The sequence below is a fragment of the Myiozetetes cayanensis genome, unplaced genomic scaffold (genome assembly GCF_022539395.1).
Source record: "Myiozetetes cayanensis isolate MyiCay16 unplaced genomic scaffold, myiCay2020 scf184, whole genome shotgun sequence".
Taxonomy (NCBI): Eukaryota; Metazoa; Chordata; class Aves; order Passeriformes; family Tyrannidae; genus Myiozetetes; species Myiozetetes cayanensis.
The window spans coordinates 47,451-73,701 of NW_026087394.1; the positions used below are offsets into that span (position 1 = coordinate 47,451).

General features: G+C 53.8%; 1 protein-coding gene across 1 annotated transcript; it reads right to left on the bottom strand.

The window, feature by feature from the left end:
- Nucleotides 1-4,963: 4,963 nt before the first annotated feature.
- On the bottom strand, nt 4,964-24,984 carry LOC126638994 (class II histocompatibility antigen, B-L beta chain-like). The gene is made up of 6 exons (XM_050313389.1): nt 24,900-24,984; nt 24,203-24,472; nt 23,219-23,500; nt 22,617-22,723; nt 22,446-22,524; nt 4,964-5,340 (listed from the first exon to the last, which is right to left on the bottom strand). The coding sequence occupies exons 1-6, from the start codon at nt 24,982-24,984 to the stop codon at nt 4,964-4,966; spliced, it is 1,200 nt and encodes a 399-aa protein (XP_050169346.1).
- Between the last annotated feature and the right edge of the window lie 1,267 nt (nt 24,985-26,251).

Sequence of the window (26,251 nt, forward strand, 5' to 3'; positions counted from 1 at the left end):
CAATGATATCATTGGGGACCAGTGATGTCACAGGGGACTGATGAACACAAAGGGACAGCTGTGATGTCCCAGGGGACATCACTGCCATAACAACAACATGGGTGTCATCACAGAGAAACAAATGTCATAATCTAGGATACTTGTGACATCACAGGGCACAGTAGTGACATCACAGGATGTCGATGACATCACTGCGGACCAGAGACATCACAGGGCAGTGTTGAAAACAAAGGGACAACCCTGATGTCACAGGACATCGGTGACATCACAGGGACATCGGTGCCACCGCTGGGGACAGTGGTGAAATCATAGAGACAGCAGTGACATCATTAAAGACCAGTGACATCACAGGTGACTGGTGACAATGAAAGGATAGCTGTGATGTGACAGACATAACAGTGATGTCACAGGGGTCTGGTTACATCACAGGGACCTTGGTGACATCACGGGGACAAGGTGTCACTGCTGGGGACAGTGGTGACACCACAGGGACAGCAGTGACATCACAGGGGACTGGTGACAACGAAAGGATAGCTGTGATGTCACAGGGAAATCAGTGACATCAAATAGGACATTGGTGACTTCACAAGGACAGAGTTGAATTTACAGAGACAACAATGACATCATCGAGGATAGTGGTGACATCACAGAGGACAGTGGTGACATCGCAGGGGACAGTGGTGACGTCACATTGACATGGGTAACATCATTGGGGACCAGTGACATCACAGGGGACTGCTGACAACAAAGGGAAAGCAGTGATGTCACATGGACATGGGTGACATCAAAGGGGACATTGGTGACTTCACAAGCACAAGGATGACATGAGAGAGGCACCAGTGACATCACAGGGGACAGTGGTGACATCAAGGGGACATGAGTATTTTGCATTGGGGTCAGTGACATCACAGGGGACTGGTCACAATAAAGGGACAGCCTTGACATCACAGGGGTCTGGTGACATCGCAGGGACATCTGTCACATCACAGGGACATGATGCCACCGCTGGGAACAGCAGTGGTATCATAAGGACAGCAGTGACAGTGAGGTCACAGGGGACAGGTGACAACAGAGGGACAGCCGTGATGTCACAGGGACATCGATGACATCACATGGGACTTAGGTGACTTCACAAGGACAGGGGTGACATCACAGAGACAACATTTATGTCATCGGGGACATTGCTGACATCACAAGGGCCAATGGTGACATCACAAGGGATTGGTGTCATTACAGGGACATTGGAGAAATCACAGGGACAAGGTGCCACCGCTGACGTCAGTGGTGGCATAAGAGGGACCACAGTGATATCACTGGGGACCAGTGACATCACAGGGAACTGATGAGAACAAAGGCTAAGTCCTGTTGTCACAGGGACATCGGTGACATCACAGGGGACATCAGTGACTTCACAAGGACAGAGGTGACATCACAGAGACACCAGTGACATCATCAGGGTCATTGCTGACATCACAGCGGACAGTGGTGACATCACAGGGGGAGAAGTGACATCATTGGGGAATCAGTGATGTCACAGAGGACTGTTGACAGCAAAGAGACAACCTTGATGTCACAGCGACATCTGTGACATCGGTGACATGAAGGGGACCTGGTGCCACAGCTCGGCACAGTGGTGACATCACAGAGACAGCAGGACATCATTGGGGACATTGTTGACATCACAGGGGACAGTGATGACACCATAGAGACACCAGTGACATTAACGGGGACATCTGTGACATCATAGGGGACATTGGTGACTTCAAAAGGCCAGGGTTACATAACAGAGACACCAGTGACATCATCAAAGACATGGGTGACATTACAGGGGACTGTGGTGACATCACAGGGACAGCAGAGAAATCTTTGGGGACCAGTGACATCGTTAACAGGGTGAATTCGAAAGGATGCCGAGACTGAAAACCAAGACACTGCTGTGAACTCAAAACCCAATGTTTATTGCAAAAGGTGACCAGGGGGGAAAAAAAGAAATGGGCACCCAAAGAAAGAGAACAATAAGAATATGAAACACCCGACTCACACAGGGGTCACTAAGAAAGTTATCTCACCCACTCCCGATATCATAGAAACCCCTACAGCAGCTGCGTCCCTCGGAGGGGTGATGGCTCACACGGGCAGGTGTCCCCACTAGAGACAAATGGTCCTTCGTGTGAAGCAAAGCTCCCAAAGTTCTCAGTCCACCCCCTTGGTTCTATAAGTGCACCCCTTCAGCGCATGCGGGAATACTTTGGAATTCCCCTCACACATGCACTGTTTCACTAGAGGGGTCTTATCTATTTGGGTCTGGGGGCTTTACTTCATCCTCTTCTCTTCAGTTTCTACTTCAAATGTCCCCTACACACAACCAGCCAATCACAGAACACCAATTAAAACAGTTTATACAAGTCCGCTCTCCAAGGACGAAACTCCCATTTATCAGTGAACTTGGCAGGCAAAGAACAAAACTTTACAGGTGGCTGGGCCAAACATAGACTAAAAAATATCAACAAATCCTGATACACTTATAAATCCACCTTCCAAAAGCAGGTCCCCAGGTTCCTTTGGCTGGCTCAGAGGTTTCTGCAACCACTGGTTTATTCTCTTCATCACCTCCAAGAAAGGAAACCAAAAGCAATGCACGACTTTAGCTGCACATGGGCCAAACCCCAACAATTCTGCCACTCCTTGTCTCCAAAGTGCACCGAGGTCCTCGAGTCCCTTGCAGCTCTCACTGCAGGGCATATCTTGAATAGAGAACTGATTTTATGAAGATTGCAGTGATAATGATGACTGCACGCCCGGCTCCTGGTACGGTCTTACTCCCTTTGATGGCACCCATCTTGGACCTTGATCTGTGAAAAGACAGGCATGGCCCCTCCTCCAAGTTATGAGGAGAAAAGGCCCCACCCATTTTCCTGTTATAAGATCTTTATAGAGAACTTTTGCTTGGGTTGGAACAACAGGTCTGGAGGGAGAAAAGTGTTTGATCTCTCTCCATCCGATTTAAAAAACTGAGCACAGAGGTGGCTTTTTGAAGCCGTTCCTGGGGGGTGAGTCTGACACAAGACTTTTGTTGTTTCTCCAACACGGTCTGGAGTGTGCGATGGGCTCTTTCAACAACACTCTGAGCAGCTGGAGAGCAGGGAATACCCCTGCGGTGCTCAATTCCCCATAGCATAAAGAAGTCTTGTGTGGCCTTCGCCACAGATGAGGGTCCATGATCCGTCTTTACCTGCTTGGGCACCCCCATGTGGGAGAAGGCGGCAAGGGAGTCTTTGGGAGTCCCAACTTTTTTCTGAAATGTGCTTAACTAATAAAAAGCACCATGAACAAACCATACTAACAGGTCTCAGCCTGTCTTAGCAAGAGACCTGCTTGCAGGTTGTGGGAAAAGTACTGTCATTGATATCAGGTTGCAAGAATGTCTGAGTTTTTTTGGCCCTCAGATCTTCCCAGTTCTTTTTGGCTTTCAGGTTTGTCTGGTTCTTTTTGGTCCTCAGGTCTACTCGGTTCTTTTTAGCCCTCAGGTCTACCTGGTAGTTTTTGGCCATCAGGTCTGTCTGGTTCTTCATGGCCTTCAGGTCGGTCTGGTTCTTTTTGGCCCTCAGAAATCCCTTGGTTTTTTTTGGGACCCTCTTGTCTACCTGCTTCTTTTTGGCCTTCAGCTCTACCTGCTTCTTAATGGCCCTCATGTCTTTTGGGATCATTTTGGCCCTTAAGTCTACCCGGTTCTTTTTGGCCCTCAGGTCTGTCCAGTTCTTTATGGTCTTCAAGTCTGTCTGGTTCTTTTTGGGCCTCAGATCTCCCTGGTTTTTTTTGGCTCTAAGATCTACCTGCTTGTTTTTGGCCTTCAGGTCTCCCTGGTTCTTTTTGTTCCTCAGGTCTACCTGGTTCTCTTTGGCCCTCAGGTCTGTCCAGTTCTTTATGGCCTTCAGGTTGGTCTGGTTCTTTCTTGGCCTCAGATCTCCCTGGGTTTTTTTGGCTCTGAGGTCTACCTGCTTCTTTTTGGCCTTCATCTCTACCTGCTTCTTAATGGCCCTCACGTCTGTCCAGTTCTTTTTGGCCCTCATGTCTATCTGTTTGGTTTGTTTTTTTTGCCTTCAGGTCTACCTGGGTTTTTTTTGTCCCTTGGGTCTGTCCAGTTCTTTTTGGCCCTCAGGTCTGCCCGGTTCTTTTTGGTCTTCAGGTCAGTCTGATTTTTTGGCCCTCAGGTCAACTGGGTTCTTTTTGACTTCCAGGTCCACCCAGTTCCTTTTGGCTTTCAGACCTACCTGGTTCATTTTGTCCTTCAGGTCTTCCCGCTTCTTTTTGGCCCTCAGATCTACCCGGTTCTTTTTGGCCCTCAGGTTTGTCTAATGCTTTTTCGCCCACAGTTCTACCAGGTTCTTTTTGGCCTTCAGGTCTACCTGATTTGTTTTGTCCCTCAGGTCTGCTCGGTTCTTTTTGCCCTCAGGTCTCTCTGGTTCTTTTTGGGTTTTGGGTCTACATGGTTCTTTTTTGCTCTCGGGTCTCTCCAATTCTTTTTTGCCCTCAGGTCTGTCTGGTTCTTTTTGACTCTCAGGTGTACCCATTTTTTTTTTGGTGTTCAGTTCTGTCAGATTCTTTTTGTCCCTCAGGTCTTCAGGGTTCTTTTGGGTTTCAGGTCTCTCTGATTCTTTTTGGAACTCAGGTCTACCCCGTTCGTTTTTGGGTCTCAGGTCTGTCCACTTCTTTTTGTCATCTTGTCTACTCAGTTCTTTTTGGCTTTCAGGTCTGTCTGGTTCTCTTTGCCCTACAAGTATGTCTTATTCCTTTTTGGCCTACATGTCTCCGCAGTTCTTTTTGGCCTTTAGGTCTGTCTGATTTTTTTTGCCCTTCAGGTCTCCCCGGTTCTTTTTGGCCCTCAGGTCTGTCTGGTTATTTTTGGCCCTCAGGTCTGTCCAGTTATTTATGGCCTTCAGGTCTATCTGGTTCCTTTTGGCCCTCAGATCTCTCTGTTTCTTTTGGCCCTCATGTCTACCTGCTTCGTTTTGTCCTTCAACTCTACCTGCTTCTTTTTGACCCTCACATCTGTCCCGTTCTTTTTGGCCCTCAGGGCTCCCCGATTCTCTTTGGCCCTCAGGTTTGTCTGGTTCCTTTTGGTCCTGAGGTCTACCCTGTTCTTTCTGGTCCTCAGGTCTCTCTCGTTCTTTTTTGTCCCCAGATCTCCCCAGTTCTTTTTGGCCCTCAGATCTACCCAGTCTTTTTTGGCCTTCAGGTCCATCTGATTCTTTTTTACCCTCAGGTCTCCCTGGTTCTTTTTGGTCCTCAGGTCAGTCTGGTAGTTTTTGGCATTTTGGAAACTGGTGGAATAAGACGAACCTCGAAGCATTTTGGGAACCTCAAGGAACAAAAGAAACCTTGAAACATTTTGGAACCTCACAGAACACAAAGGAATTCTGGAGGAACAAAAGGAACCCCCCAACTTTTGGGAGTTCTGGGGGTCCCCCACCATGTTGGTAGGTCTCCTGTGTTTTGGGGGGCCCCCTCTCTCCAGGGTTTTGCCTTTTCTGGGCTGCTGGAGGTGCCGGGAATCCCAGGAGGTCCCCTCTTGATGCTGAAAAAGCCCTGGAATGATGAATTGCTCAGAGAACTCCCCCATTAGGTGACCTGAATCCTTCAAGCCTGCAAAGTCCTGGCTCTGGACCTTCTGTATCCCAGTGCAAGGTCTCATTTACCTGATTTATTCTTCCAGCAGAGCAGGGAGAGCAAACAGTAGGAGCTCTACCAGCTGAACCCTTGTTAACTTTTGGACCATTTTTTTGGTGCCTTTTTGCCATCACCCTCTCAGAGCCCCCTGTTTCAGGGTCCGGGGTCCCTGGTCCCCCACACCCCTCTCTGTTCACCCTCTCCACGCTCTCCGACAGCCGGGGGTCCCTCAGCTCTGCTGTGACCCCTCTCTGCTTCCCCCACTCCGGGGTCCCTAAAAAGGGTGTCATCGCGTCCCCTCCCCGCCGGGACCGGGCTGACCACGGAACACCAACCCCCACCGCGGGGAGTCCCCGCATCCCCCGCCCAATCCCTGGGGCTCTGCCGGGAACCCACACCGGGATCCCCTCCCCTGTAAAAACAAAACAAACCAAACCTCCAGGAGTCCCCTAAGGTCCTCCCGAGGGACATTTGCGGCTCAGCTTCGGAGCTCCAAACATCCCCCACCCCGAAACCACCCCGGAGGCCCCTCCCCAAAATATCTGAGAGGAGCTCTCCCCTCCCCGCGGCAACGTGAGGGATTGGGGGAAGATGCTCCTCCTCTCCCTCCTCCTCTCCTCCTCCTCTTCCTCTTCCGCCCCTCCTCCCGCTCCTCCTCCCCCTTTCCGTTCCACGAGCGAGGAGCTCGCCCGGTAAGTTTGGGTTTGGGGGGAATGGATGGGAAAAAGGGAGAGGGGAAGGAGAAAGGGGGGTTGGACCCCAAAGAGAGCGAGAGAGGGGTGGGACCCCAAAGAGACCGACCGAGGGCGGGAGGAGGAAGCCGGGGTTGATGGTGGGGAGGGGTGGGCGACGGGAAAAGGGTGGGAGAAGGAAATGAGGGGAGGTGGGAGAGCGGGAAAGGGGTTCCCGTGGGGGTCCCTTCGTGTCCCCATCGCTTGATCCCCGGCCAGGGGGGACCCCCGGGACTGAGGTTTGTTGTCGATTCCCGGCGGACCGAACAAAGGCCCTGGCCACGTGTCAGGAACTCTTTGATTGTCCCCAACACTCCCAGAGTTCCCCAATACCTCCCCCCCGCCCCCCGCGGCTCCCAAAAGTGGGGATATCGGAGAGAGGGGAACCCTGGGAGTGCTTTTTTGGGGTGAATCTTGGTGTTTTGGGGTAAATCTTGGGGCTGCCGGGGGGCACAGTGCTGGGAAAGAGGAGTTGGGGGGGATCCCAGGGCCAAGGAAAGGGGAGGGCAGGGATCGGGAGAGGTGGGATGGGGGGGTCCAGGGAGAGCCTCTGCACGGAGGTCGCCGGTGTCGGGGAAAGGGAGGGTCGTGGGGTCCAGAAAACGGGGTTCAGGGGGTCCCCTGGTGTTCAAAAACAACAACAACATAACCAAAAAAAAGGGGGATTCGGGATCGAGGGGGTGCCTGGGAACTGGGAGAGGCGGGAGGGCTGGGAAAGGGGTTGTTGCAGGGGGTACTGGAGCTGAGGAAGGGGTGAAAGAGAGTCCCAGTGCTGGACAGAGGTGCAGGGGGGTCCTGATGCCCAGGACCGGGAGTCCAGGGAGTCCCAAGGTAAAGGAAAAGGGAGTGTGGAGTCTGGGAGAGGTGGGATGACCAGGAAAGGGGGTGCTAGGGGGTCCTGGTCCCAGATAAGGGCGTGCAGGGGGGATCTGGTGCACAGGAATGGGGAGTTCAGGGGGTCCCTGGGACACCCCAGGACTGCCCTGCAGGATAAGCCAGGAGTGGGGAACTGGGGAGACCTGGAGATTTGGGGATCAGGGTGGTCCCAGGGTCAAGGGAAGGGAGAAACTGGGAGAGCTGTTGGATCGGGGAAGGAGCTTCAGGGGGTCCCGGGGTAAAGAAAAAGGGGGGCTGGGGCTGAAGTGACGGGGGATGGCCAGCCAGGAAACAGGGGGATGCAGGGACTGAGAGAGGTGGGATGTTAAGGAAAGTGGGGGCAGGGGGGTCCTGGAGTCAAAGAAAGAGGGGTCTGGGGTCTGGCAAACCGGGACTGGCCAGGCAAGGGGGGACCAAGGCCAGGACGAGGGGGAAGAGGAGGAGGAACAGCCGGTGGGGGCTGCTGAGACCCCCGGAGTGGGGAGAGCAGAGAGGGATGGTACCAGACCCACGGGACCCCCAGCAGAATGGAAGTCATGAAGGGGGGAACCTGCAGAGATAGGAGGTTTTTAGGGTTCCCGGAGAGGGGGTACCTTGGGACCACTGGGACACTGAAGTGGGAAGCCTGGACAAGAGCGAGTCCTGGGACCCCTGGCAGACCAGACCGAGGAACCCCAGACAAAGGGGAGCCCGGAGAAGGGGGACTCCTGGGATTCCCGGGACCCACAGCAGCCTGGAGAGGGGGAGACCCCAGGGAGGTGGGACCCCGTGAGACCCCTCAGCACCCCAAAGCAAAAAGTCAGGGGAGAAGGGACCCCTGGGGCCCCCAAAACCCCCAACATCCCTGAGCAGGGGGACCCTGGAGGGGGGAAGTCCAGGACCCCCAGGAACCCAGAGAGGGCAGGAACTCTGGAGAGGGGAGTCCCCAAATTTATGTGGGACCCCCCCAGCAGCCCAAATAGGAGGAACCCCCAGAACCCCAAAGTGGAGAGACCTGAGAGGGGAACTCCTGGAAGGGTTTTTTTTGGTCTGAACCTTGGTGTTCTGGGGGAGGGGTTTTTTGGGGGGGACCTTTGGTGTTTTGGAGGTTTTTATGATCCCAGGATGTCCGGTGAGTTCTAGAGATGGACATGGTCAGGAGGAATCCCCAAGCCAACGTGCTCAACCCTTGTTTCCCCCCAGCAGGATTTGTCCTTCCCAAAGCTTGGGTGGATGGAGGAGGAACCTGCGAGGAAGACGAAGAAGCCGTGGGCCCCCAAGGCAGGTGAGGAGGAAGTCAGTGGCCCTTTGGCCCTGTCTTGTGGTGCATGTAGGGGACAGGTTTTGGGGGATGTGCTTGGCCTTCCCTGTGGGCTGGAGGCAAATCCCCTGCCTGTCCTTCTTCCTTCCTGCCCCAGGCCCTGAGCTGAGGACGGAGAGCACGGAGGACAAATCCCCCTGGCAGAGCCTGGTGGGAGAGGCTGTTTTGAAGGGCTCCCCGGTGCAGGGAGGCAGCGGGGAGGAAAAGGCCCGGAGATGCCCTCGGAGGAGGAGCTGCAAAGCCAACCCAGGGAGCTCTGAGGAGGAAAGACCCGTCCTGTGCTGGGAAGGCGGCCGGAGCTTGAGCCGGAGCTCCGAGCTGGTGGTCCCTGAGCAGCCTCCCAGCAGGGAGAAGCCCTTCAGGTGCTTGGAATGTGGGAAGAGCTTCAGGGTGAGCACCCAGCCTCAGCACCTGCACACCACGCTGGGAATGACCACTGCAGGAAGTGGAAGAGCTTCAGACAGCTCCTACCTGACCCACCAGCTCATCCACACTGGGGAACGGCCCTACAAGTGTAGGGAATGTGGGAAGAACTTCAACCAAAGGTCCAACCTGATCCAACACCAGCACATCCACACTGGGGAACAGCCCTACAGGTGTAGGGAATGTGGGAAGAGCTTCAACCAGAGGTCCAACCTGATCACCCACCAGCACATCCACACTGTGGAACGGCCCTACTCATGTGGTGAATGTGGGAAGAGCTTCAGGACCAACTCCACCCTCCGCAACCACCAGCACATCCACACTGGGGAACAACCCTACACATGTAGGGAATGTGGGAAGAGCTTCAACCGGAGCTCCACTGTCCGCATCCACCAGCTCATCCACACTGGGGAACAGCCCTACAAGTGCTTGGAATGTGGGAAGAGGTTTCAGACCAGCTCAGATCTCCTAAAGCACCAGTGGACACACACAGAGGAGAGGCCCTTCCGCTGCACTGACTGCGGGAAGGGCTTCAAACAGAACAGCAGCCTCGTCACCCACCAGCGCATCCACACCGGGGAGAGACCCTACAAGTGTGGGGAGTGTGGGAAGAGCTTCACCCAGAAAGGTAACTTGACCTCCCACCAACGGACCCACCAGTAAGGAAAGACCCATGAGTGCCCCGACTGCAGGAAGAACTTGGCCGCTGCTCCCACCCCGAATGCCCCCCCTGATGGTGAGGCAACCCCTGGAGTCCAGGGACTGTCAGTCCATCCCTTTTCACCAGAAAGGGCCAGTCCCCTTTGCCAGGGGCAGGTTGTACCAACAGAACCCTTCTTGGGGGTGTGTGGAGATTCCTGCCTTGACTGGGACCCCCCAAGGTCAGTGCTGGAGGTTGAGAGCACAGATCTCCCCACAAGTGTTGGTCTGGGGGAGTTCCATCCACTTCTAATTAATAATTCTTTCTTTGGTGCCAGCTTGAGTAGAATTGCTTCAACAATTGCTTTAGTGTAGAGCACTGTCCTATCTTATGCTGTACTATTGGTAGTTTTAGTGTTTCTATTGTGCAGTAAATAATTTTGGCAGGGGGGACAAAAGTGTTTCAGTCTCACCTCTGTAATTCCTCTAAACTGAAACTGTTGGCATAACCCAAGGCTGAGGTTGGATCCAGCAGCCCCAGCACTCCATAGTAAGTTGGGAGTTAAGGGCCTATGCCCTTTTCCCAGCCCCCCTGTGCCCAAAGACCCCCATGGGACTGTCGGACCTGCCAGACCACCCCCACTTTTCCACCCTTCTCCCTGTTCCTTCCACTTTTCCATGGTCCCCTAAATCCACAACCCACCCAGGATCACTTCTGGGTTCACAACTTTGACTTTTTTCCCCCTTCTCCCACCCCTTTCACATCATCCCCCTGCTCCCCAGCCCCCTCATGCTCAGTTTGGGGGTCCCACCCTGCCCTTTCCCCACTCTTCTGACCTCTCCTACCCATTCCCCATAATCCCCCAAACCTCACTTCCCTGCCCCATGCCACTTTTGAGGTGTCCCACTCCCCTCCCACTCAGTTTGGGGTCCCACCACCCCTTTTATCCCCTCTGACCCCCTTTTCCCACTGACCTCTTACTTCTCACCCCCCACTCACCCGAGAGCTCCTCGCCCGCAGCGGGGGGGGCTCCCAGCACCACCAGTGCCCAGAGAAGCCCCCCCAGAAAAGGGGTTGGGTGGGGCTCTGAGTGTGTTTGGGGGTCCTTGAAGGGGCTGTGGGGAGGTTTTGGGGGCATACCAGCACCTTTTGGGGTGAACTGGGTGCCTATTGAGGGGCCGATGCCCTCCCAAAGCCCCCCCAGAGCAGAGTGACACGGGGGGAACACAGGGGGGTCCCCATTCCCGATCCATCCCAGGGCTGGTTCTGCCGCCTCAAACTCGGCTCCACCCCTTGGGATCCTCCAATTTCCCCCCTGTGCCCCCCAATAACCGGGACTGGGGAGAACTGGGAAGCTTTGCTGGGATCACTGGGAGCAGCTGGGTGGAGGCAGAGTGACAGCAGGGGAGGGGGGACACACGACCCCCCAAAATCCTCACGGACACGGGGGGGGTCCAGGCTGTGCCCGAGGCCCCGGGGAGGGGCTGTGGCTGCCACCGGCTCAGGAGCTCTGTGGGGAGAGAAAAGGGGGTGACAGCGGGGTGGGGGACAGGGGGACACCGGGATACACCCAGAGCTGGACTGGATCCAGCGGGACCAGAACTGGGGCAACTGGGATCATACTGGGATCATACTGGGAGTGACTGCAATAATACTGGGAGTGTGTGAGAGGGACTACAGCCATACTGGGGATGAGTGGGATCAAACTGACTTTGTACTGGAAGTGTCTGGAAGATCCTGGGATCATACTGGGGGTGACTGTTATCCTACTGAGATCAAACTGGGATCATACTGGGAGCAACTGGTTCTATGCAACTGGGAACTAGTAGGATACCACTGGGAGCAACTGGAACTATGCTGGGCACAACTGGGATCATACTGGGAGCAACTGGGCCCACAGTGAAGGTGGCTGGCATCATACTGGGAGAGACTGGGAACATTCTGAGGGCAGTTGGGACCACGTTGGCCCAACTGGGATATACTGGGAGCAAGTGGGATCACGCTGGAGGTGACTGGGATCATACTGGGAGCGACTAGGACCACACTGGGGGTGACTGGGAGTGGCTGTGAGCAACTGGGATCATACTGGAAGCTACTGGGAGCAACTGGGAGTGAGTGGGACCACACTGGGGGCAACTGGGATATACTGGGGGAGACCAGGAATGACTGGGAACATACTGGGATTGACTGGGAGCATACTGGGAGTAACTGGGAGCAGGCTGAGGTCGACAGCGATACACTGGGAGAGATTGGGAATGATAAGAATCCTACTGGGAGGGACTGGAACTACAGTGAGGTGACTGGGGACCAACTGGGACCATGCAGGGAGTAACTTGGATCCTACTAGGAGAGACTGGAATCATACTGGGATTGACTGGGAGCATGCTGGAGGCAACTGGGATATACTAGGAGTGACTGGGATTGTTCTGGGAGTGACTGGAACCATAGTAGGGGTGAAGGGGAGCAACTGGAACCATGCTGGGGGCAACTGGGATCATATTGGGAACAACAGGACCCCTACTGGGGTCTTACTGGGAGTGACTGCAATATATGGGAGTGTGTGGGAGGGACTGCAGCCATACTGGGGATGAGTGGGATCAAAGTGGGTTCCTACTGGAAGTGTCTGGAAGTTCCTGGGATCATACTGGAGGTGACTGGACTCATACTGGGATCCTACTGGGAGCAACTGGCACCATGCAGGGGGAAATGGCATCGTCCAGGCAGGGACTGAAAGTACCTGGGCCATCCTGGACTTAAACTGGGAGTCCCTGAGAGGGAGAGAAACCATCCAGGGGGGGCTGGGAGCAACTGGGACCACCTTGGGGGCAACTGGGATCCAATTGGGAGTGACTGGGACCATAGTGGGGAGTGACCAGGACCATATTGGAACCATCCTGGGGGTGACTGCCAGTGCCCAGGATCATACTGGGAGTGACTGGAACTATGCAGGGGGGGACTGAGAGCAACTGGGATCATGCTGGAAGCAACTGGGAGTAACTGGGAGTGACAGGGTGCATGCTGGAGGCAACTGGCATGAACTGGGAGTGACTGGGATCACACTGCTGGGAACTGGGACCATCCTGGGGCAAGTGGAAGTCACTGGGTGCAGTGGGTTTCTGTGGGTGGGTTTTGGTAGCAGGGAGGGGCTCCAGGGGTGACTGTCTCTGTAATGTCACCCTTGTCCTTGTGAAGTCACCAATGTCCCCAACATCACTGTGGTTGTCACAACTATCTCTTTGTTGTCACCATTCCCCTGCAAGGTCACTAGTCCCCAAAGATGTCATGGATGTCCCTGTGATGTCACCAGTGTCACTGATAATGTCACTGGTATCTCTGAGGTGTCACCCCTGTCCTTGTGAAGTCACTGATGTTCCCAATGATGTCACTGATGTCCTTGGGATATGTCACTGGTCCACAGTGATGTCACTGCTGTCCATGTAATGACACCACTGTCCCCTGTGATGTCATCAATATCCCCCATGATGTCACTGGTGTCTCTGTGTTGTCACCTCCACCCCCTGTGATGTCACCAATGTCCCCAGTGATATCACTGGTGTCTCTGTGTTGTCACCTCCACCCCCTGTGATGTCACCACCGTGCTGAGCCGTGGCACCATGTCCCTGTCATGTCACTGATGGCAGTGATGTCCCTGTGACATCACAGCTATTCCTTTGTTGTCAACAGTTTCCTGTGATGTCACTGGTCCCCAGCGATATCATCTATGAACCTGGGATGTCACCACTATCCCCTGTGATGCCACCAGTGTCACCAATAATGTCACTGGTGTCTCTGTGATGTCACACCTGGCCTTGTGATGTCGCCGATGTCCCCTGTCATGTCAGAGGTCTCCCTGTGACATTGCGGCTGTCCCTTTGTTATCATCAGTCCCCTGTGATGTCATTGGTCACCAGTGATGTCACTGCTTTCTCTGTGTTGTCACCACTGTCCTCTAGCGGTGGCATTATGTCCCTGTGATGTCATCGATTTCCCTCTGATGTCACCTGTCACCTTCGATGTCAGCGACATCCCCGTGACTTCACAGGATTCCCTTTCTTGTCACCAGTCCCCTGGGACGTCACTGCTCCCCAGTGATATCACCAATGTCTGTGTGATGTCAGCATTGTCCCATGTGATGTCATCAATGTCCCTAATGATATCACTGATGTCTCTTTGTGTTCACCTCCACCCCCTGTGATGTCACCCATGTCCCTGTGACATCACAGCTCTCTCTTTGCTGTAAGCAGTCCCCTGTGATCTCACTGGTCATCAGTGATGTCACTGCTCTCCCTGTGATTTTACCCCTGTGCCCAGCAGTGCCACTATGTCCCTGTGATGTCACCAGACCCCTGTGATGTCACCAATGTCCCCGTGACATCATGTGTGTCCCTTTCTTGTCAACAGTCCCCTGTGATGTCAGTGGTCCCCAGTGATGTTACTGCTGTCTCTGTGATGTCAGTACTGTCCCCAGTGGTGGCACCAGATCCCCATGAGGTCACTGATGTCCCTGTGATGTCACCAGATGCCTTTGACTTCACCGATGGCTCTGTGACATCGCAGCTGTTATTTTTGTTTTTACCAGTCCTCTGTAATTTGTAATAGTGAGGTCCCTGTGATGTCACCAGTGTCTCCTGTGTTGTCAGCAATGACCCAGATGTTGTCACTGGTGTCTCTGTGATGTCACCCCTGTCCTTGTAAAGTCACTGACGTCCTCTTTGTTTTCACCGATGTCCTTGTGACAACAGGGCTTAGCCTTTGTTCTCATTAGTCCCCTGTGATGTCACTGGTGTCTCTGTAATGTCAACCCTGTCCCTGTAAAGTCACCGATGTCCCTGTGACATCAGGGTTGTCCCTTTGTTTTCAACGCTCCTCTGTGAGGCCTCTGGTCCCCAGTGATGTCATCAACATCCCTGTGATGGCACCACTGTCCCCTGTGATGTCACCAGTGTTGTTGTTATGTCAGCGATGTCCCCTGAGACATCACAGCTGTCCCATTGTTGTCACCAGTACCCTGTGATTTCACTGGTCCCCAATGATGTCACTGCTGTCCCTGTGATGTCACCATTGTCCCCAGAGGTGACACCACGTCCCCATGATTTCAACAATTTCCCAATGACATCATGGCTGTTCCTTTGTTTTCACCAGTCACCTGGGATGTCACTGGTCTTCAGTGATGTCACCCATGTCCCTATGATGTCAACACTGTCCCCTGTGATGTCACCATTGTCCCTGATGATGTCACTGATGTCTCTGATGTCAGCCATGTACTTGTGATGTCACTGATGTCCCATGTGATGTCACCGATGTCTCTGTGACATCATAGCTGTCTCTTTGTTTTCACCAATCCCCTGTGATGACACTCATCTGCAGTGATGTCAACAATGTCCCTTTCATTAGGGTTAGGGGTTAGGCTTAGGGTTTAGGATTTAGGGTTTGGGTTGGGGTTAAGGGTTAGGGTTAGGGTTAGGGGGTTAGGGTTTAGGGTAAGGCTTAAGCTTACGTTTAGGCTTAGGTTTTAAGGTTAGGGTTAGGGGTAAGGGTTAGATTAGGGTTAGGTTTTAGGTAATGTTTGGGTTAGAATAAAGGATAGGGTTAGGGTTAGGGTTTAGAGTTAGGATATGGGTTAGTGTTTAGGATTAGGGTTTAGGGTTAAATTTAGGGTTTAGGTAAATTTTTGGTTAGAGTAAGGGATAGGATTACGATTAGTGTTTGGGTTAGGGTTAGAGCTAAGGTTGTATGAGGCAGAAACATCCCCTTTCTCTTGCCCTTCTCGGTGTGTGGGGCCAAAATCGCCCTTGTCAGGGAGCCCCTGCATGCTCTACCCCTCCGGTGATCCAACGGCGGCCCCTGCTGACCAGGATTGGAATTACGCCAAAAAAAGGGGAATACCGGACTGTGTTTTTTTTTTTTTTTGAGGGGGATTTATGGTGCAGGATTACTCGATGATCCTTGTGGGTCCCTTCCAACTTGGAATATTGGGTGTGATTCTGTGAAGTTCAACAAGGTTGTGTGTGAGGAGAGAGCAGGAGCTGATCAAAGCAGAGCAGGGCAATGGCAGCACAGCCCTTGAGCACTGGGAGGACACAGCACTGGATCCAGATTCAGAGGGGAGTGGCTGACCCTGGAAGAAGGGTGGGTCACAATGTGGACAAAATATGTCTAGGAGGGATGAGCACTGGAGGGCTGCTGAGAGGGGCAGGACAGGGCGTGTCCTGGGCACAGGGCAGGACACAGGCTGTGTGGATCAGGCGTGCAGCAGTGATGGGCAGAGCTGCTTTGTTGAAGGCAGGAGGATGATTGCTTCCTTCAGCCCCCAGGGGACTCTGAACAAAAGGGGATGATTTTCAACACTTCCCACTGGGTTCAGGGCAGAGTGTAACACCTGGGAGGTGCTGAAATGCTTTAGGCATCAGACCCATCTACCTGGAACCACAAACCACACAAAAACCAGGCTTGGGGTGGTGTCAAACAGGGGAAAAAGGAGGTGTGGGATGGAGCCACATGGGTGAGGAAATTCTTGTCTAGTAAATCCTCAGTAATGGGAATGTGTAAGGGATCCAGAACACATTTCTGAGGGGTCTAGGCCTGGTGGAAGGGCTGGGTGTGGACATGTTGGCATGGCCAGGGCTTGTGGGGAGGTGTTGTCCTGTCAAGCCAAAGGAGACCAAGAACATCCCCGAGCATGACATTTGCAATGGCACGCGTTCCATCCCATCCACACAAGAGTCAGTCAGGACGTATCAAACAGGACAAAGCAAATGTCTCCACAGAATCTTCGGCTGCCATTCCCTTGAGATATGGAAGACAGGTGGGATGGCATTCTGGGGTAGTGAGGCATTGGTTCTTTGGTGGCCAGGGAGCATTGTAGAATGGAGAGAACAGGCCGTGATATCTGAAAGGAGCCAATGGCTCACGGGTGGGGCTGCACTGGGACAGTGTGGGGTTTGTGTTCTTTGGTTTCCAGGGGTCATTCTGGAATGGAGAGGGTAGGCCGTGACATCACAAAGAGTCCCATGGCAGACATTTTGGGTCTGCATTCTTGGGGTCTGAGGCATTAGTTCTTTGGTGTCCAGGGGCCATTCTGGAATAGAGATGATTGGTTGTAAAATAACAACTAGGCCAATGGCACAAAGGAAATCTGCAAGGTGGGGTTGCCGTGCATTGGTTCTTTGGTTTTCAGGTAAAATTCTAGAATGTAGAGGGTAGGTCAAAACATCACAAAGGCAACCATGGAACACTTCTGGGGCTGCAGTGAGGGGGTGTTCACTGCAGTTCCACCCAGGAAAGAAAGCCCTGAGCCTCTGTCTCTCAAGTGCAGTTGCTGCGCCACTATCAACACTACACAATGAAAAAGAGCTTTCTGTGTCAGCACCCTTGGTCTGGTAGGTATCTTCGTCCCTATTGAACACCAGACCTAAACTTAAAAAAAATCCTAAACTCAAACCTAATGCTAAACCTTAACCCCTAACCATAACCCTATCCCTTACCCTAACCCAAACCTTCCCTAAATCCTATCCTAATCTAACCCAAATACTAAACCTTATCCTAAATCCTAGACCATAACATTAACTCTAACCCTGACCCACCATCTATTTAGTGCAGTTGGTGCACCACTCTTGGTACTACACAAAGAGCAAGAGCTTTCTGTGTGGGCACCTTTGGTCTGGGAGGTGTCTTCGTCCATACTGATTTTTGGATGTCTGTCTCAGTTTAATGAGACAGAAGTGTTTTGCTAAGGAACATGAGTTATGAGGAAAAACCAGAACTCCTCCATCTAAGAAATCGTAAATCCGAAATTAAGAGGCTCTGATTGAGAAAGTGTGGAGAAAGGAAAAAATAACAACTCTTTATTAAAGGATATATGTGTTTTGGCAGAACAATGAAAAAAAAAACAATCAAACAATAATCCTATACCCAAAAATCCCCTTCAAACAAAGAAGTAAACAGATCAGTTTGCATTTTTTTGGTGCAATTGGAACCACAGTCAGCAGGGGGCGCTGTTGGATCACTGGAGGAGCAGAGCCTGCAGTGTTCTCTGATGTCCAGCAGGGGGCGCTGTTGGATATGGCGGTTGCCATGGGGGTGTCCCTGGAGGTGTAGGAGAAGCAGAAAATGGAGATTTTCCCTCCCACACCGAGAAGGGGAAAGAGGAGAGAAGGGGTTTTTCCCAAGAAAACTCACACTGTCTGTGGCTGGCTGTGTGACTTCCCCTTTTCCTTGATATGTATAAAAAAAAAAAAAAGAAAAATGACTGCCAAAAAACACAGAGCAGAAGAGGGAAAAAAGGGTGACCTCCTTCCCAAAGAGTTCCTCTCTGATGAAGTCTGGGCAGGTCTGGTCTGGGGGTAGAAAACCGGGTACAGGTAAACTGGAACCAAGCGGCCAGGCTGAGAATAAAGCAATTTTGGAACTTTTCCAACCCACACCTTGTCTCAGTTCAGGCAACAATGAAGTGTCCTGTTTCCCAGGAGAGGGAAAAGATAAGAAAACAAAAAAAACCCTCCTCATCCCTCCTCACAGACTTCGAGGACCATCAGTCTGGAATCTGAGTCCCTGACCAGTTCTTTTGTGTTGCTCAATCACCCAAGGCAAGGCTAACCTGTCTATTCAACATCCCTCCCACAAAGTGGGGAAGGGGGGGAAGGAAAACATTCAATGCTCAGTTCCTTTTTTCGTTAGAACAACCAAATGTTTCACATTGTGGGACGGCCATTTCAGCCCAGCACTCCTACAAGAGAACGACTGCCCTTCCACCCAGGAAAGAAAGCCCTGAGTCTGCGTCTCTCCAGTGCAGTTGCTGCGCCACTCTCGGCACTGCACAAAGAGCAAGAGCTTTGTATGCGGGCACCTTTGTTTGGGAGGTATCTTCATCTATACTGAACCCTAAACTTAAAGTAAAACCTAAACCTGAACCTTATGCTAAACCCTAAACCCAAACCCTAACCCTATCCCTTACTCTAACCCAAACATTACTGAAAACCTAATCCTAACCTAACCCTTAACCCTAACCCTAACCCTAACCCCTAAGCCCTAACACTAACCCTAAAACCTAAGCCTAATTGTAAGCCTAAGCCTAACCCTAAACCCTAACCCCCTAACGCTGACCTAACCCTTAACCCTAACCAAAACTGAAACCAGAAACCCTAACCCTAAACCAAACCCAAACCCAAACCCTAAACCATAAATCCTAACCCTAAGCCTAATCCTAACCCTAAATCCTAACCTAACCCTAACCCTACTGAAAGGGACATTGGTGTCATCACAAGGGATTGGTGAAAACAAAGAGACAGCTGTGATGTCACAGGGACATTGGTGACATCCCATGGGACATCAGTGACATCACAAGTACATGGTTGACATCAAAGAGACACCAGTGACATCACTGGGGATATTGGGGGCATCACAGGGACATGGGTGACATCATTGGGTGCCAGTGAGATCACAGAGGACTGTTGAAAACAAAGGGACAGGTGCTGTATCACAGAGAAATCAATGACATCACAGGGGACGTCAGTGATTTCAAAAGGACGGGGTGACATCACAGTGACATGGATGACATCATTGGGGACCAGTGACATCAGAGGGCACTGATGACAACAAAGAGACAGCCATGATATAACAGGGACATCGGTGACATCACAGGGGTCTGGTGACATCACAGGATATCGGTGACATCACGGGGACAAGGTACCACCGCTGGGGACAGTGGTGACACTACAGGGACAGCAGTGACATCATTGTGGACCAGTGACATCACAGAAGACTGGTGAAAACAAAGGGGTAGCCGTGATCTCCCAAGGACATCAGTGACATCACTGGGGACATCGATGACTTCACAAGGACAGAGGTGACATCGCAGAGACACCAGTGACATCATCGGTAACACTGGTGACATCACAGGGGCAGTAGTGACATCATCGTTGACACTGGTGACATCACGGGGACATCAGTGACATCATTGAGGACCAATGGCATTACAGGGGACTGGAGACCACAAAGGGACAGTCGTGATGTCACAGGGTTTTCAGTGACATCACAGGGGACAGGGGTGACATCGCTGGGGACCAGTGAGGTCACAGGGGAATTGTGACAACAAAGAGACAGCCATGATATAACGTGGACATCCATGACATCCTTGGGGACATCGGTGACTTCACAAGGACAAGGGTGACATCACAGAGACACCAGTCACATCACAGGGACATCTATGACATCACTGGGGACTAGTGACCCCACAGGGGAATGGTGACAACAAAGGGATAGCCGTGATATCACAGTGAAATCGGTGACATCCTTGGGGACATTGATGACTTCACAAGGACAAGGGTGACATTACAGAGACAGCAGTGACATCAACGGAAACATTGGTAACATCACGGACAGGGGAGAGCAGTGACATCACAGGTGTCATTGGTGACTTCGCAAAGACATTGGTGACATCACAGAGAGACCAGTGACATCACCGGGGTCATTGGTGACATCAAGGTGGTCTGGTGACATCACAGGGACATCGATGACATTACAGGGAAATGGTACCACCACTAGGGACAGTTGTGACATCGCAAGGAGAACAGTGACATCACAAGGACATTGGTGACATCACAGAGAGACTAGTGGTAACACCCGGGATATTGGTGACATTACAGAGGACAGTGGTGGTATCACAGGGATATCAGTGACATCACTGAGGACCAGTGACATCACTGGGGAATTGTGACCACAAAGGGACAGCCGTGCTACAATGTGGACATTGGTGCCATCATTGGGCACATCGGTGACATCACAAGGACAAGAGTGACATCACAGAGACACCAGTGACATCATTGGTGACACTGGTGACATCACAGCGACATCAGTGACATCATTAAGGACCAATGGCATTACAGGGGACTGGTGACAACAAAGGGACAGCCGTGATGTCACAGGGACATCTATGACATGACAGAGGTCTGGTGAAAACACAGACACCAGTGACATCACAGGAACATGGTGGCACTGTTGGGGACAGTGGCGACATCACAGGGACAGCAGTGACATCATTGAGGACCAGTGATATCAGAGGGGACTGGTGACAACAAAGTGGTAGCCGTGATGTCACATGGACATCAGTGACATCATTGGGGACAGTGATGACTTTGAAAGGGCAGGAGTGACATCACAGAGACAGCAGTGACATCACAGTAGACAGCGGTGACATCATAGGGACAGTTGTGACATCACTGGGGACACAGGGACCACCCTGGGGACAGTAGTGTCATCCCAGAGGACAGTGGTGACACCCATGAGGACAGTAGTGACATCACATGAGACCACTGACATCACAGGGCATTGGTGACATCACAGGGACATCAGTGACATCAGAGGGACAGTGGTGACATCATAGGGACAGCGGTGACATCATTGGGGACATTGATGACATCAGAGGGGGCAGTGGTGACATCACATAACACCAGTGACGTCACAGGGGTCTGGTGACATCATAGGGACATCAGTGGCATCACAGGGACATGGTGCTACCATTTACACAGTAGTGACATCACAGGGACAGTAGTGACATTTTGAGGAAACAGGGATCACCCTTGGGGACAGCAGTGACATCACATGGGACAGTGGTGACATCCGTGGAGACAGCAGTGACATCACTGGAGAGTGCTGACATCACAGGGATAGTAGTGACATCAAAGGGACAGCGATGAGGTGACAGGGACAGCAGTTGGGCACATTGGTGACATCTCATGGGACAGCAGTGGCATCACTGGAGACCAGTGATGTCACTGGGGACAGCGGTGACATCACAGGGACAGCAATGATATCATTGGGGATGTCAGTGAGATCAGAGGGACAGTGGTGACATCATTGGGGACACTGGAGACACCCCTGGGGACACCGGGGACACCCCTGGGGAAACCAATGACATCACAGGGACATCACTGACATCACTGGGGATGAGTGACATTGCTGGGGAGAGCGGTGACATCACCGGGGACAGTGGTGACATCACTGAGGACAGCAGTGACATCACTGCAGACCAGTGATATCACAACTGTCTGGTGACATCACAGGGACTGCAATGACATCAGTTGGACAGCTGTGACATCATTGGGAACACCAGTGACATCCCAGGGACAGTGGTGACATCACTGGGGATGTTGGGGATGTTTGGGGGCCTTTGGGAGGGCACCTGCCTGGGGGGTTTTCATGTGAGCACGGACGACTCAGCACACCAATGTGATGATCAGAGAGCGCTGTTGATTGAAATCAAGCAGCAGTCTTTGATACAGTTTTCTAACAATACTCTTCTATCAGCTTTGTTTCTTTAACATTCTTTATGTCCTTTCCCACTCTGATAGCCGGTACTGAGACCCTATTTGTATTTCTAGTTTTGCTACTGCTTCTCTTGGTAGATCTTTCACATCCTGGGACCATCAGAAGGTCATCACAACAACAGATCATGTTTTCACAATTGAAACATAAGGTTATGTTCTCACAGCTGCCATATCCTCTATATTAGCGCTAAAAATCCCTACACTTCCCCCTTTTTCTTTAAACAAAGCAGACGCAGTTTGAGCCAATATGCTGCAAAAACATTGAACCAGACATGGCAGAAAAATACACACTCCTGGAAGCAGAAAGACAACGGGTGCCAACCATTGTACAATTTGCATAAGTTGATTCTGGGGGGGCTTTGGGAGGGCACCTGCCCTTCAACACCAGGACTGCAGAGAACTGGGAAGCTTTACTGGGAGCACTGGGAGCAGGCGGCTGGTGTGAGAACAAAAGCAGGGCCAGGGGAACACACGACCCCCCAAACTCTGGGTGGGGATGGACTGGGGGATCCCAGCTGGGCCCGAGGCCACGGGGAGGGGCTGCAGCCGCCGTCGACTCAGGCGCTCTGTGGAGAGAGAAAAGGGGTGACAGCAGGCTGGGGGGGCTCACATGCTCTGGGGAAGGGGGGACACGGCCCCCGGGGACCCCCCTTTACCTTCTCCCGCAGGTAGAAGCCGAGCCCCAGCACCAGGAAGACCAAACCCAACACGAAGCCCCCGACCCCCACCAGGATCTTGCTGCAGACGATGTCCTGTGGCATCTCTGGGGAGAACCGGGGGGGGGCTCAGGACCCCCAAAACCTCCCATAGACCACCCGGGACCCCCTGAAAACCCTGCCCTGGTCTCCCCAAGCCCACCCAGCATCCCCTGAAACCTCCTGCCAGTCCCTTCCTAGCCCCTCTAGGATCCCACAAAGCCCCTCCCATCCCCTTTAAGAGCCTCCAATCCCCCTCCCATCATCCCCAGGACCCCCCTGAACCTCTCCCAGTCCCTTTCCAGCCCCCCAGCACTTCCCCAACCCCCTTCCAGTCACCCCAAGACCCCCCAGACTCCCTCCCATCTCTCCTAGGCTCCCCCAAACTCCCTCGCAGTCACCCCCACGACTCCCCACAGCCCCTCTCAGCCCTCCCAGGACCCCCCAACCTCCTCCTCAGCCTCTCCATTGCCCCCCAAAGTGCCTTCCAGTGTCCCCAGTGCACCCTCAGACCCCCGACCCCCCTGCCAGTGTCTCCCCATGCTGGGGGGGCTGGGCCGTACCCCACTGCTGGCTGAGGGGGTGCTCCAGGCTGACGTGCTCCACCTGGCAGGGGGAGGTGACCCCGCGCCGGGGGGGGATTTCCAGCATCACCAGCACCTGGTAGGTCCAGTCCCCATTGGGGACCACGTCGGTGGCCACCACGTGCTCCGGCAGCTCCTGCCCATCCTGGAACCACCTCACCTGCACCGGCGCAGGGTAGAAATCCATCACGGAGCAGAGCAGGCGGCCAGGGCCGGGCTGGGAGCTCGAGGGCACCAGCAAGATGGACACGCTGGGGGGCACTGGGAGAGAGACGGGGGAGACACTGGGCTGAGCTGGGGGGCACTGGGAGAGATGGGGGAGACACTGGGCTGAGCTGGGGGGTCACTGGGAGAGAGGGGAGAGGGCTTGTACGACATTGGTAGGGGGTTGGATGGCGCTGGGAGGGACTGGGAATGGACTGGGGGGGTCAGTGGGGGAGAGTTGGGAGATGTGGGAGTGAACTGAGAAGGACTGGGAATGGACGGAGAGGGTGTGACAGTGGAGTGAGAGGGACTAGGAATGACTGGAAGGGACTGGGAACGCACTGGAATGACTGGGTAGGAACCGAGTGTGATTGGGAGGCTGTGTCCTGTAAAGGGAACTCTGCGCTTCGGGTCTGCCCGGCAACTAATGAGTCATCCTAAGACAAACTCTGATTTGCTGAAGGCAGGGAGGGCGGTGGCAGCAGCGGGGTGGAGACGCGGGGGGCATTGGGAGAGACTGGGATAGACTACGGACACTGGAAAGGAATGGGATGGATTCCAATGGAATGGGGGGCACTGGGAGAGACTGGGATGGACTCGGGGGGTATCGGAAGAGGCTGGGATGGACTGGGGAGCACTGGGATAAGCACAGGGAGGGCTGAGGGGTCTGGGGTGATTCCCAGGGAGGGTTTGAGGGGCTCCAGGGTCATTCCCGAGGCAGGGAAATTTCCGAGTGGACCCGCTCTGCCCCTCGCTCACCTCTCCTCTCCACGCTGAACGGGGTGAACACCTTGTAGTTGTGCCGGCAGAACGTGTCCACCTGAGCCCGAAAGTAGTCCAGCCTTTCCTGTATTCTGTTCCAGTACCTGGCCTGGAACTCCCCATACGGGGTGTCCCCCACATAGACCCCCACATCGCTGTCAAAGTGCATGTACTGCTGCCGGTTGTAGATGAGCCTCTCCACGAACCTCACCCGCTCGGTGCCATTGATGAAGTGACACTCGTGCTTTGCCATGTCCTCGAACACCCCTGTGTGTGCAGGACACGGGTCAGGGGGTGCCCCGTCGCCCCCCATCATCCCCCAGCCCCCCACAGCAGGTTGGGAGCTCAGGGGGCCACCCTGGACCCCTCTTTCCCACCCCCCTCTGCCCCACGGCCCCCGCAGCACCGGCTTTTGGACAGGGGGGTTGGGGACCCCCCAGTGCAGATCCGACCCCACCTCCAGAGCCTCAGGGAACCGCTGCAGGGCTCCAGTGATGGGGGACACCAAGGGACCCCCATGGTACCCCTCTTCCTGCTCTCCCACCCCCCTTTTCCCCCTCTCTCACTGTACCCCCAGTCCCCAGACCCTCCCGCGCTCAGTTTGGGGCTCCCACCCCCTCGCACTCACTTTTGGGAGTCCTATCCCCTCTTTTCTCTCCGCTTTCCCCCTTTCCCGCCCCCTCCCCCCGCTCACCCGAGAGCTCCTCGCCCGCAGCCGGGGGGGCTCCCAGCACCACCAGTACCACCAGTACGGTCCCAGCTCCCCGCACACGCTCCATCCCAGCGCCAGGTAGGTGCTGACACCCCAAAACCAGCCGGACAAAGCCGTTTTTGGGCTGTTTTGGACACGCTCTGATTGGCTGAGCGCAAAGTTGGGAGCCTATTTTGCGTCGCGTCTTCCCGGTAACTGATGAGTCATCAGCGAGGCGCGCTCTGATTGTCCACAGTTCGCGTCGGTGCTCTCTGATTGGCTGAAGGCCTTTAAGGGCGCTGCAGCCCCAGGTGGGGGGTTCTGGGGGGTCTGTGGGATGCGGGACAGGTGGGAGCTCAGGGGAACCCACAAATGGGCGTTCAGGGGTCCCACAGCTCCACTGAACCCAAAAACGGCGATCCGGCTGTCCCGGAGCTCCGACGGGCCCCCAAAACTGAGTCGAGAGGGTTCTCTGATTGGCTGAGTTCGGTGAGGGCTCAGTTTGGGACGGGTCTGCCCGGCAACTGGTGACGCCTCAGCTGCGATCGCTCCCATTGGCTACTGCTGCTTGGGCAGACTCTGCCCGCGGCTTGGGGGGGTCCAAGGTGGGTTTTGGGGGGTCCCGGATTGCTGTAGTTTAGCTTTGTGGTGCCCTGGATACGTGGGACTTTAGGGGCCGATGTTGCCTAAACCTCATCCTGTTCCCAGGATTTTCGGAGTTCTCTCCCCAATAATTAGGACTGCAGAGAACTGGGAAGCTTTACTGGGAGCACTGGGAGCAGCAGGCGGCTGGTGTGAGAGCAAAAGCAGGGCCGGGAGGGACACACGACCCCCCCAAACTTCGGGTCGGGATGGACTTGGGGGTCCCCACTGGGCCCGAGGCCCTGGGGAGGGGCTGTGGCCGCCGGCGGCTCAGGAGCTCTGTGGGGAGAGAAATGGGGGTGACAGCAGGCTGGGGGGCAGGGGGGACACTGGGATACATCCAGAGCTGGACTGGATCCAGCGGGACCAGAACTGGGGCAACTGGGTTCATAGTGAGATCAGACTAGGATCATACTGGGAGCAGCTGGTTCTATGCTAGGGATAACTGGGAGCTCTTAGGATCCCACTGGGAAGAACTGGGAGCAAGTGGGACCATGCTGGGCACAACTGGGATCATTTGGGGAGCAACCGGGTCCACAGTGAAGGTGACTGGGATCATGCTGGGAGCGACTAGGACCCCATTAGGGGTGACTGGGAGTGGCTGTGAGCAACTGGGATCATGCTGGAAGCTACTGGGAGAAACTGGGAGTGTGTGGAACCACACTAGGGGCAACTGGGATATACTGGGAGAGACCAGGAGTGACTGGGAGCAT